Source organism: Rhipicephalus microplus, chromosome X (assembly GCF_043290135.1).
Source record: "Rhipicephalus microplus isolate Deutch F79 chromosome X, USDA_Rmic, whole genome shotgun sequence".
Classification (NCBI taxonomy): Eukaryota; Metazoa; Arthropoda; class Arachnida; order Ixodida; family Ixodidae; genus Rhipicephalus; species Rhipicephalus microplus.
Genome location: NC_134710.1, coordinates 11,896,425 through 11,909,422, shown reverse-complemented (window position 1 = coordinate 11,909,422; position 12,998 = coordinate 11,896,425). Strand labels below are relative to the sequence as shown.

The 12,998-nt window shown below is 46.0% G+C and overlaps 1 protein-coding gene across 3 annotated transcripts in view; it reads right to left on the bottom strand.

Annotated features, from left to right (window-relative positions):
• The window catches only part of LOC119175661 (transcription elongation regulator 1), a 253,503-nt gene extending 247,753 nt beyond the window's left edge, over positions 1–5,750 (bottom strand). For 2 of the 3 annotated variants that reach the window (XM_075881832.1, XM_075881834.1), the window contains exon 1: positions 5,554–5,750. In XM_075881832.1, coding sequence (XP_075737947.1) covers positions 5,554–5,669 — 116 coding nt within the window. In that variant the 5' untranslated portion in view covers positions 5,670–5,750. The remainder of the gene's footprint in view (positions 1–5,553) is intronic. The other variant, XM_075881833.1, reaches the window with a different exon arrangement.
• Positions 5,751–12,998: the final 7,248 nt, after the last annotated feature.

Here is a 12,998-nt window from a genome sequence, read left to right as displayed (position 1 = left end):
AAATTATCAAACCTGGTGAGTGGCCCTTTAAAGAGCTGGGTGTCAGAATATGTGATTATCATAATGGCTCCGTAGTTGAAAGCCAATACCCCACTACAAAAGGCACACACGCTACTGTGCCTATTCCCTTAAGGCCACGTAGTGGGTGCATAGCAAATTCGAGAAGGTTTCATGTAATAAGTGTTGGAAGTACGCACTAAGAAGAGGATGTTGCTAAAGACGTCAGACTCTGGAGTTCTACAGCCACGTAGCACCACCTGTTGTCACAGTTTTGGATAGTGCAAAGCTCCACTCCTTTGCACAGTTTGCTACGCAGCCAGGGGCAACAACAATTAAGCTAAATATTACGTGTTTGTGCACTGAACACTCCGAAAAAGAGCTACTTTTTCTCCGCAAGTCAGACACGCGGCCGAACCATCATGTAGTGGTTGCTGGTTCACTCACCAATGACGGTAAGAAAAGAGCAGACGCGACAGCTCCCTGCTCTACAAAGAAAGAGCTTAGTCTCGCTACTGTTGCATTGCCACGAACGTAAGACTTCATTTTTACAGATACCCATAGCCGTCGCAAAGCATAAAGCCCAAAACATATACAGCGTTTTGGTTAGCGTTTTCTCGACGTCGCTTCCCTCGGCGTCATTGAGTCAACGCCACCAGAGAGGGTGGCAAACCATACGAGGAGTGCCAAGGCTAGCGCTAGCTCAGCGTCGCACATTGTATCGATGAGAATGAACCCAAGACCTCGCAAAGCAGTGTGCAGTGTCCGTCAATGCAGCAACAACAAATAATCCTGAAATTCGGTTTCATGTCTTATTTGCAATTCTAAGGCCAGAAAAACAAATCATAGTAACACGGAAAGGTTTTTTTTTTTCCCTTCTAGTGCCAGCTGTTCAGAATAAGAAGAACCAGAAACGCTATATATACTGCCCCTGAACTTGGAAGTTATACATCTTTGAGGCCACGTATTCAGCCAATACACTCAGGACTGCTAACCCTATCGACGAACTTGAGTATGGCACTCGAAAACGGTTCTAAGAAATCCCGACCGCTTTCGGTCGAAGCTTCTGAGGAACAAGCTAAGTCAAATACAAGCATCAGTTGAAAATTTTCGGGTCGCAGAGTACGGCGACGACTTAATAGATCCAAGACTGGTGGCAGCCATTGTGGCAGCAGCAATGCTGCTATAGTGGCTATAATGCTGCTGTTACGTAGCAGAAGTCCCCGGTAGCCGTGCGCTGATTGGCTCTATCCATCGACTTGCTTCTGATGTCTGCGCCGACGCTGCAGATATCTGAATCCCCCAGAAGTGAACGTTCCGGCCACCATCACCGGTAGCGTTGGGGCTGAGTGACGCCAGCACACTAAATGCCGGGAAAACATAAAAAAAATGCTCCATATGTTTCGGGCTTAACTGTGAGAGAAATCGATACAGGCCGTTGCGAATGTGTCGGTAAGCGAATTAATCGTGTTCTTCACGGCCAGTCAGATGAGAAAGTTTGGTCATGTAGATCTCCAATTACTAGAAATCCTTGACGGAAAGATGTGGCAACTTTTAATATGAAGTTCAACAAAGCCTCTGAACGTGGTACGCACCGTGTTAAATGCAGACTAGTGATGCAGGTGATAAACATCGCACAAGCCATGACCACCGATTACCTAAAGTGTTCACCACTACACAGCGTCGCGCACGCAGGCTTTGAAGGCTCTAAATTTCGGCCTTAACTAGCAAATGCTAACATGTACATGACACAGATAAATCGCAAAATGTTGGTCGCGACCACATAATAAGGTTTTTCGTGGCGTTGGTCACTGCGACTGCTGAAGCCAATCTCGAAGGCCTCTGTTTTGCCTTTCATTGTGCACCGAGAAAGTAGACATGCATGTATCCCCATTCACAGTATGTACCAACGAAAGGTAACGGTCAACAGCTAAGATGCGTAATAGAACGGTCAACGCACAAGAAGAGAGAGATAGATGGAGAATGCCATTGCAAAGGCGATAATCCCCGGGGCCATCTGATAAAGCGAGTTCACTGATAGTAAGATACATTGCTCACATATGTGCTTCATCCAGTTGGCATCATGTGTATGCTCAAAACGCATTTAGGCATTAGAGAATGCACGTCTGAGCGCTTGCCTCGAACTTTATATCATGCGACACTCGCTTGCACTTAAACTGCGAGCTGCAGCGCACCGAAATAAAATAAAAAACATTTTTTGCATTGGACCCACAGTTCTCTTTGATGAGCTGCCCACTTTTCTGAAGCGACGTTCAATTGACGTTAGAAGCTTGCCAGATCCTTCATTATCAGGGAACCACGCCTCAACACCAGCGAAAGAGGAGGGCCTATGCACGTTCGCTTGCGAACGGCTATTTTTGCACTACCCAATTCTGGCCAGGGCGGCGATGGGGGCGCTGGTAACGACGTTTTTCGCAGCGTCGCCTGACCATAGTCTGACGTCTAACGCGGTCAACTCCTAAAGGTAAAGCTTTAGGGTCCCCTAATCTTTTGGTAAGAAAGATTACTACAACTGTATGTGAACCTGGTTAGTACGCATTCTTTCATAAGATGCTCCAAAAACAACCAATGTATTACACCCAATGGTGCTCAGAAGATCCTGGCAATTAAGTTGACGGCCCTCACAGATTGAATAAAAGCCATTTAAACAAAAAACTTGAGATATTTCTGTTTCAACCCCTTTGAGTCATTTTCGGAACTTTCAGCGACTATAAGGCGGGGCACAAGAAAACCAAAATGGCTGTTATTGCAGTGATCACTCGCATGCACGGAGCCTTTGCCGCAGGTGTTTTTACTGCATGGTTCCTGCTGCTTGCAGCTCATAACCGAGTGCATAAAGTGCGGGACACGCGGTATGACCTTGCTCTGGATTCAACTTCCTATGCGCTTGTGCAGCAGCGGGTTCGGTGATGTTCTGTCATACTGGGCTGCCAGATCGGGCATCCAGCGTACCTCAAATTCGGCAGATTTTTTTCATCCGCTCGGTCCGACGATCGCGTGGCTAACTATATTCCCAACGGTAAACAGCACCCCAGCCAGGTAAGGCGGAGCCGCCTGTGCTGTCGATTGTTTATTTAGCACTCCCATCATTTTAATCGAGAATTCCAAGACATTTACCGGTAGTGGCGTTGTTTCATTGTCCAAACTAATTCCTAATCAAATAAAGCCATGCTCCGATGTGCCACTTATTCAAAATAGCGTCGACTTACAAGCTACGAGCGAGATTGGAAACCACGTATGATGCTAGGACATTTAACAGGAATATGCAACGCTGCAGGCCATCTCGGCCAACCAGTTTACTATGCTTCCATCTTCGCATCAATGTTGTCGAGAAAACTTGCGTATGTTGACGCAGACACAAGAGTACAAATATCAATCATGTTGTTGAAATTTGAGCACCCCAGACAAGCTTGCGCTCGATCACGGCATAACGAGAATTACGCGGATTAACCGCGTTATTGTAGACCAAACAAAAAACAAGAGCACTCACTCGACTGTTTGTCTGAGCATTAATATTAATATTAATAGTTGGGGTTAAACATATTTAAACCATCATATGCTTACAAGAGACGACGTAGTGGAGGGCTCCGGAAATTTTGACTACCTGGGGTTCCTTAACGTGCACCTAAATCTTAGCACACTGGCCTCAAGCATTTTTGCCTCCATCAAAAATGCGGCCGGGAATCGATCCTGTGACGTGCGGCTTTACATCCGAGTGCCTTAGCCCCTAGAGCACCATAGCGGGTGTCTTTTCACTCGAGGTTACCAATCATGGTAGCACAGTACGCTAAGTGCCGTGATGCTGAGTTCGATGGGCTCGATTGCCGGCCACGGTGGGGAAATTTCGATAGGGCTAATTGCAAAGCAAAAACCATAAGCTTAAATTTAAGAGCACTTTAAGGAACCCTAAGTTGCGAAAATTAATCCCGAGGTCCTCGCGCTACAGCATGTTTCATCATGTCGTGGTTTTGGTAAATAAAATTCAAGCAATTCGGTTCCACCCAAAGTCAGCCGATTTCAAGTGCACGCTGGTAACCACAATTGTGACAAGTTTCACAATGTACAGTTTGATAGCCCATTGCTTTTTTCGTCGCCAGCCGAAAAGAAAACCGAGCACGCTTGTGACGCCTTTCATGTTGAAGTTTTAGCGTTGCAGCCCACAGCACATGTAATTTCTCTTGTATTATTCGCCCATTGTTGAAGCAAAAGGTTCTACAGCCTTGCACCAACAAAATCTATCATACTCCAGGTTTCGTAAACGCAAGAAGTTGTGGGACACGAGGACGACGAAGCAGGGCTCACACGTCGTCAGGAAAGTTTTCCTTCTGTAACCGCACCATGCCTTTTGCTGGTTGCTGTGTGGCAGCCCCACCGTAGCTGAAAGTTGCAGATAGGCGCAACTTTGACACTACATCAAATCCAACATGACCTCTAGTGGGCCAATTCATAGTGAAATCATGCATTTATCCTGAGTGATTGCACATCCTAATATCAACTAAAAGTGCCACTGTGGCGTTTCAATCCATGAGCATTGCATATTCATTATCATGGGATGACATATGCGGAAAAAACAACAGGCATATGATGCCCACAAACACTATGTATGGGTAGTGTGTGTGTGATCCAATGCATGACTCTAGGCTTGTCTGTTGTCTATAAGCCCGACAGCTTTAACAACTACTTTTCTTTACCCAGAATTTAGGATGAAGCATTAACCCCCGTATACAGATACGCTGCTTGACTTGAACTTGACTTGCAACCGCCTTCAATGCAGCGCGTTTGGAACGCGTCTTTGCGTTTGTGCAACCTTGGCATCGCCTAAAGACAGCACGTCCGAAATGCGTTTGTGCTGCATCGAAGTCGATGTCAAGTTCAAGCCAAGCAGCGTTTCTGAAAAGACAGCACGTTCTAAATGTGTTTGTGCTGCATCGAAGTCGATGTCAAATCAAGTTGGAGTCAAGCAGCGTTTCTGAATACGGGGGTAAGAATTTCGGATATCCTTACTACTCAACATGTACACTAGTTAATCCCTACAATCATTACACTACTGTTCGAGACAGCAATTCTGTAAATAACGCTGGTTACAGCATGTTTGAAAAGCTGCATCACCACCTATCAGCTTAAATGAAGCGGAAATGGCCGTGCTTTTGAAAAATTGCTGGTTTTCTCGACATAGTCACCAATTTAAAAAATTACAAAGATAAAATTGTGCCATCGCTTTCAAGAGACAACTAGAACAGCTTCGCAAACAGTTTTCAAAAGAAGGGACATTCTCTTTCAGACTTAAATAAATACTCTAAACGACAGACGAGCAAGAGACCACGTTTTTGGCTTGGGGAATGCGCGCGTCCGCTCATTTCCTTCGAAACGAGCACCTTCAAGCCACAAAGCAGTAAGCAATCGGTGAATAGCAGCTAGTTCCCTGGCTCAGCTACAAGTGTACCAGAGAACAGCTAAAATTCAATCGGGCGAGAGTCCGCCATTAAAAAAAAAAAAAAAATCAGTTTGCTTAAATGATCTCCGACGCGGCATTACCTCGGAGGACCTCTTGGGGGAAAGCCATCGGTGCCTCGGTTACGATGCATGAAAGCGCCCTTGACAACTTCATTTGAGCCGTCACTATCGCTCATTTCAAAAGTATTGTCGCCCATCAGGAAATACTCTTGGTAGGCAGTACAAAGGACCGGCACAAGGAGCTTGGCCGACGCGGGCCGGGGCTATCGTAAGTATTCTAGACCTAGACAAAAGCTGTTTTATTCACGTGTAAAGAAGGCGCTACTAATAAGCTTACTCCTACTAAATAAGCACACAAATTTTCTTTATTTTATTTGTTTTATTGTTTTAAAATTAGTAGTCGAACATAGCGTTTCATAAGTACTCATTAACGTTTAGAGGTGTGTGCCTCAGCGACCAGGGGAATGAAGGGTAGTACACGATGGGGCCGCCGCCAAAAGGAACAAGTGAAGCCGCCGGCGGCCATATTGCTAGAGGAAAAACAGGGCGGAACCGCCATGGACCGCAATAAAAAACGCGTGTTGCGAGTATCGGTTTGCAGTTCCACGATAAAAAAAAATTAGACGGAAAGCACTTTTAGGTTACACCAACGAATAAATGCCTCTTCTTGTTTATGAAACAAATGATTTCATGCACACATATAGCTGCACGCTTTCAGATCTATCTGTTGTCAAGGGATGCTTCGCATATCAAGCTTGCTGGCACACTATTGCGGTACAAAAGTGTTGTAGTATATATTGGGTGTTTTAAGAAATGCGCCTGCAGATACTCAAGATCAAGGATAACGCGACATTTGCTCGCCTCTTTCATACGTGTGCTTGTGTGTGTGTCGGCAGGTTACCAGAGAATATATATAAGGAAGTTGAAATTATTGAAGATAAAGTTAGAAAAAAGAGGTAATTAAGTAAACTGGGAGTCACCAGTAATTTTTCTAGAATTATCGAATTCTAACCATTTAACAGGCAGAACCACAATCGAAGCACCGATGTCGCGTGCAACCGACAAACTTTAGGAAACACACCCCAAATAAACCATTCATAAGAACGATTGCAGTGGCGTTACTTCTGCATAATATTGTTGCGTAAAAAGACACGAGGTGTGTCTATTCAGAATATATATGGACACTGATGCATATAACATCGACTAAGATGGAGGGTAACACGCACAACCGGCAGACCACTTCCTCGTTGTCGTCTTCTGACCGCTGATATGTCAGCTACGTAGCAATATTTATCAACTTTCGTTGGCGACGTGTGTTGTCATGGCAAGCGCAGCCTTCAGAGCCTAGAAACGAGGTAGCTCGATGTGTTATATAACACCACTCACTCATTTTGGCAACTTCGTCTATCAGAGTTTTGGTTTCGGTTTCGTCGGCAAGATAAAACGGATTACAAAGGTGTCTCATTTCGTTTCAGATGCAATTGCTTACTTTCGTGACTACATTCTATTGAAGCTACATCAAGGAGGAGAAACTAACAGGTTTTTTGCAGATGCGCTCGAAAAGCAGGAAAAATTGAAATTGCACTGCCAGTCCGTATGTGGTCTGGTTGTCTGCCCCGTTCTGTCGAAGCAGCATGCTTCGAAGTGAATGGTGCAGAGGTGATCACCGTCCGTAGCTTTTCAATTAATTCTTCGAACAGCACATTCCCAGGCAGAACGCAGCTCACTGTTCTTCGAAAACCTGTAAAACGGATAATCACGCCATGGGATATTCTCTATGTTTGCGAATTCCTCAATAAACATGCACTAAATTTGATATTCACCCGCCAAAAAAAAAAAGTATGCATGCATGCCGTCAGTCTTGCCTTCTAAGACAACACCAGAAAACTCGGAATTCAAAGAGCATTCAGACGCCCTACTCGTTCCAATGTTTGATACGTGCAGCCATAGACCGCAAGTGCTTCATCCATAAACATTAAATCTCATGAACAACTTAGAAGTGTGGCAGCTTGGGCTAGTGGTATGGCATGACAGTAGTTATAGCGCGAGAACGTTTTGTTCTCGCGCAATAACTATCGTCATCCCATGAACAACGTTTTGATTTTTTCGCCCCCTACAGGTAATGACTTGAACTTGAGAGTTTCCGCAGTGTAAAGGTGGTCTGTGGTTCTCGGGCACCCGTTCAAAAACTTTCCTAGCCACTATAGCGTGCGCAACACTTGTGTTCATAACTTTATGCACAGATAGCAAAGAAATGTGCTGACAAGTTACCTAGATAAAAGATAGAATTTTCATATAAAAAATCGCTGACCAACTGCAAATACATGGTCCGAGAATTTATCAATAATTAGAAAACGGTGCTCAGAACTACGCTTCAACCTAGAGTTTCTTTGAGCGCCGCATTTTCATAGTGTGCTCGCTCAGAGTAGGCTTCCGTGGTCATCTTACTGTAGCGACTGGTTTGTACTTTATACTTACCGACGCGGTGATAAGCAGCCGCGCCCATTGAGTGTATATATGTGTAATTCCACGTGATACCAAACGTGCTCCATTGTATCGTTGTACCATTGTATCATGATATCACATTGAGTTCTTGTGTACATCTAAGCCAGCATTGTCATGTATTTGAAAGCAATGGTGTCTTATCTACAACGTAGTGATGTTGGTCGAGATGCATAGATGCGCCGAAGCGTATGGCACCTATTTTTGGAATGTTATGAAGCCTTTGTGGTCTGTACATACTGTAAATAAAATTTTTTGTAAACCAAGCATCAATATGAAACGTCGGCTCGTCATCAGTCGCCTGCTCCGAGGCTGCACGATGTTTGGGATTGACCAACACCACCTAGACTATTCACAAGGCCCGTTCATACCCCTCTCTCCAGACGGCATACGTCACGCTAGTTGTCCGATGTTATGACCGGCACAGCAAGGAGGTGGCTTGCAAGGGACGCTCATCGGCGTAACGGTCAAACGCTGTCCGCGTCCTGCACGAACGCGGGAGGTGTCTGTGTGCGCCGCAGGAAATGCACATCAGCGTCGCTGGGACACACAGTCGGTGTCTAGCGCGTGCACGGACGGCTATAAAAGGAGCGTGTCGGGAGTGCGCTGTGCTCTCTCTCTGGACTTCGCTGGCCCGCTCGTCTCAAGTGCGATGGGCCCTTGTGATGGAAAGGCGCGTCTGTACGCTCTCGTTGCAATGTACTTCTTTTGCAAATATGTAAATTAAATGCATCTTCTACTTGTTCGTGAGACGCGTCGCAAGAGTCGTCCTTCGCCGGATCCTGGGTGGCAGCCTCAACCCCTCCCCGGGCATATCACCGACTGTCCACTGGCCGAGGACGCGTCGCTCAGGTGGTGGTGTTGGTCACCCCGCGCACTTTTTTACCCCGAACGGCGGACAAGCCACGACAGGTTTGCCTTTCATCGCTACCTGCTTCGCTGGTTAGACTGCGTTACGCTTGGTGCTGCATCGCACTGCTCTGAGTCTTCATCCGTTCCCACGTGTCCTATTTTATTGGTGTTGTATTTGTGAGTATGTGATTACACATCGATCAGTGCGACATGGGACGTTGTTGTGTTCCCGGGTGCCGCGGCAATTATGACAGTGGTCCCAAAGCGCGTGTTTTCGCATTCCCCAAGGATGAAGCTCGGAAGAAGTCTTGGATAAAAGCCATTCCGCGAAAGGATTTCACACCAAGCATACACTCCAAGGTGAGAAAATGCTGAAGTTTGTTGTCTTACTGGCTCTATCGCATTACTGGCGTTCTCGCTCTGTTACTGTTGAACGGAGCGAGTATCGTGAGTGGTGATGGTAGTTTTGTCGCACTTCAGGTAGGGCAGTGCGGTAAAATAGAACAAATACTCAGGCTCGTGTCAAAGTTCCCATTAGTCCATTTCGTATGAAAGTAATAAAGTCACTGTTATGCTTGGCGCAGGTCTGTCAACTCCACTTCCTCGAGGCTGACTTCATCACAAAGCTGTCACATTTCGACACAGCGTCGGGACGGACATTGACAGTCGACAGCGAGAGGGTGCGCCTAGTGTCAGATGCTATACCATCGGTGTTTCCGAACTGTCCGTCCTACCTGAGCACGAATCGCTATTGTCGAGAATCTCCTGTCTCGAAACGAGCTCAAATGGAAGACGAGGCCTTGAGCAAAGCGATTATGGACTCTATATGCGCAAAAAAAAGCGAAGAGGAGAGAAATGCTGTGTCCTCTTTCGAACACTTAAGAGGCAAGCTTTCTGCTGTATGCAGTAATGATTTCTGGACCATCAAGGCCAACGATCGTTGTGTGATGTTTCTCCGCATCTAAGATAATCCTTCACCGCACGTGAGGTTTCCCGTCACTGTTCTTGCTGATCTCTCACTTGCAGTCTCAGCAGGTATGATCAAGCTGGTTTCATTACCTTGCGGAGGCGCAGTTCCAGACACAGTGCGCGACATCCGGACGTTGTCCTCACTGCTCCAGCAGCTGGAAAACCACATGACTGAGACGCCTGAAGTTGCAAGTCCGTCGAAAACAGCGTCAGTGTTGCAGCATATCGGCTCGTTATTGAATGAACTGTTCCCAAGACAGTGACACGACCGAAGAACACAGTGCTTTGATTCGTTTGCTAAATGAGCAAATAGCTCTCGCACTAGCTGCCCCCATTCGTTGCTACAGTGCTGAAACATTAGTGTTTTCTAGCATCCTGCAACTCCATATCTCCGCACGCCTATAACTTTGGCAGATCAGCGTCGACGTTGACTTTATCCCATCCTTCAACCCTGCGTCGCGTTTGTTCCAAGTATGGAGGCGATCCACCGAAGGAGCAAAACAAAGCGAACTTCCTCTCCTACATTCGAGAAAGAGTGAAGTGCATGCAGCCGCACGAAACGACGGTGACACTAATGGTTGATGAAATTCATATCAAGCCATACTTCGATTATAAAGGGGGCAGCATAGTCGGATCTGCAGCCAATTCTCAAGAGGCAGCCACAACCGCTCATGTTTTCATGCTTCAGTCGCTCTTGTCATCAAACAAAGATGTGCTTCACATTCTTCCTGTTGCTAAAATGACCACCAAAATTCTACATGAGTTCTGCAAGAAAGTTTTTTTAGAAGTGGAATCTACGGGCCTCAGGGTCATTGCTGTAATTACCGACAATTCCCTCAACCGGAAAATGATGTCGTTTTTCTCAGAGAAACAGGAAGTAAGCATTGTATATCCTCATCCAGCCGACAACAATCGGCCTCTGTTTTATGTCGTAGACCCTGTGCACATACTGAAATGCATCAGGAACAACTGGATGAATCGAAAAAACGAAGCAATATGCTTTTACTTTCCTGAAGTGAGCCTGTCAGGAATATTGCCCAACGGGCCGCCCAGAATGAAAGCAGCATCATTCGAAGCCATACGGCAGCTGTATGCACTGGAGCAGACATCGCTTCTCAAGCTTGGCTAGAAGCTAAATTCCAAGGCAATCAATCCAACACTTATCGAGAGACAAAATGTAAAGTTGGTGTTAAACGTCATTAATCCGTTTGTATCAAACGCACTTGAGACGCGTGGCGATGCCCTTGAAACCACATGTGCCAGTTCAACAGCTCTCTTCATAAACATCATATCGACGTGGTGAAAAATCGTCAACGTGAAGACCCCTTCGAAAGGTCGCCGACTGAACGACACCCTTCAAAATCCAGTGAATTCTACGGTGGATCAACAGCTGGTTTTTCTTAGTAGCAAGGTAGACTGGCTGGATGCTTGGAGCAGCGTCAACATGAGCCGTGGCTGCTTGACAAGGGAAACACATTCTGCGTTGAGACTCACTTGCTACTCCCTTGTTGAGCTGTCGCGGTACTGTTTAGAACTGAAGTTCAAGTATGTCTTGCTGGGAAAATTTCAAACTGACACTCTTGAAGATCGCTTCGGTCGCTACCGTCAGCTTGCTGGTGCACAGTATCATGTTTCCGTGAGGCAGCTTCTGGAGTCTGAAAAGAAAATTTGTCTGCAAAAGCTGCTGATGCTTCCGCAGCCAGACATCAGCAGCGAAAGTGACACAGAAGTATCGCAACATAACTTCTCTGTTCACATCTCAAATGATGAAATTTCCAACCCAAAGCATGACATGGAGGTCGTTGCTTATATCGCTGGATATTGTGCTCATTCAGCTCTGAAGAAGCTGTCATGCGCATTTTGCAGCAGCGTGCTCGTCCTGGAGAGCAGGAACATAGATGTGGAAGGTAACACAATGATTGACAACTTGTGAAGAGGAAGCTTAAAGTTTCCGCAGCCATGTACTGTGCACATGGTGCTGGTGACAACGCTTGTTGTCGAGAAGCTCACCAAGGAGGAAAATGCAAAGGCGTTCCTCGCATCGAACAACCAACGTGGCATTGTAAGCTCCATTACCACATCACTGCTAGGAGATGTTGAGCTAGAGACTTGTGAAAATGGCCATACCTCTGAGACTATCGTGCGGCATGTAGTGCGTGTTGCAACAAATGTCGCTCTGAACAACTTTTGTAGACTTCGAAATGACACCATCCAAAGCACCGCACAAAAAAAGGCAGCTGACAGAAAAATCAAAACCTTGAACAAGAAATGAGGTAGGATGGTTTTAGCCTTTCGTCCTAATAAAATCACTTCTACAAACGCATTTCTGACTATTACAGTTTGATCACTAAAGTGTAAAGGCAGGCATAAACAAATTCAGACTGCGCAGGAACAAAAAAAGAACAAAAAAAAAGAAACACCGGCTTTCAATAAGTGCCCACAGCAGATATAACGAGAACGAGTGGCGACGACGGCCGGGGTGGGGGTGGGCAACTAGCGTGACGTCACGCTCTCCCTGGAGGGGCCTTGTCAATAGTCTAGGTGGTGTTGGATTGACGCGTGGCTCACGCAGGCTGATGAGCCCGATTGCGTGCCGCATGCGGGTTGGCCTCGATTCACCGACGGCTGCAGGTCGCTTGCCAACGTTTTCTTGCTCTGCTTTTCTTTTTTTCTTTGTATCATTGGCCCAGTGCACATGTAGAAATTAAACGCCTCTAAAGTCTGCACTTGTTAGCGTGCAAGTACGCACCACGCAAGTACGCACCACTTTTATATCTTTAGTTCGCAGCTGTAATACACTATTATTTTTTTATCCAACATTGACCGCATAAAATGATTTGCAGCAGGCCTTCTGCAACCCGTGGTGTTCCTGCTTGATCAGTTCTCTATTTCCCATAGAGTTAAACGGTCCTTGAAACGGTTTTTTCACATTCATGATATGTGAGGTTTAACATCCGAAAATCACGATATGATTATGAGAGACGCCGTATAATGAGGGCTCCGGAAATTTTGTCCACCTGGGGTTCTTCAACGTGCACGCAAATTTGAGCAAAAGGGCCTACAGCATTTTCGCCTCCACTGGTTCGCAAGTTCCAGATCCGAATGACAGACTGCTTGTGAATCCAAAACTATTCTTTTGAAACGACTGCACAAATGTATAAACGTCGTAGGGTGAGCTGAATAATGCAGATTAAAGTGTACGG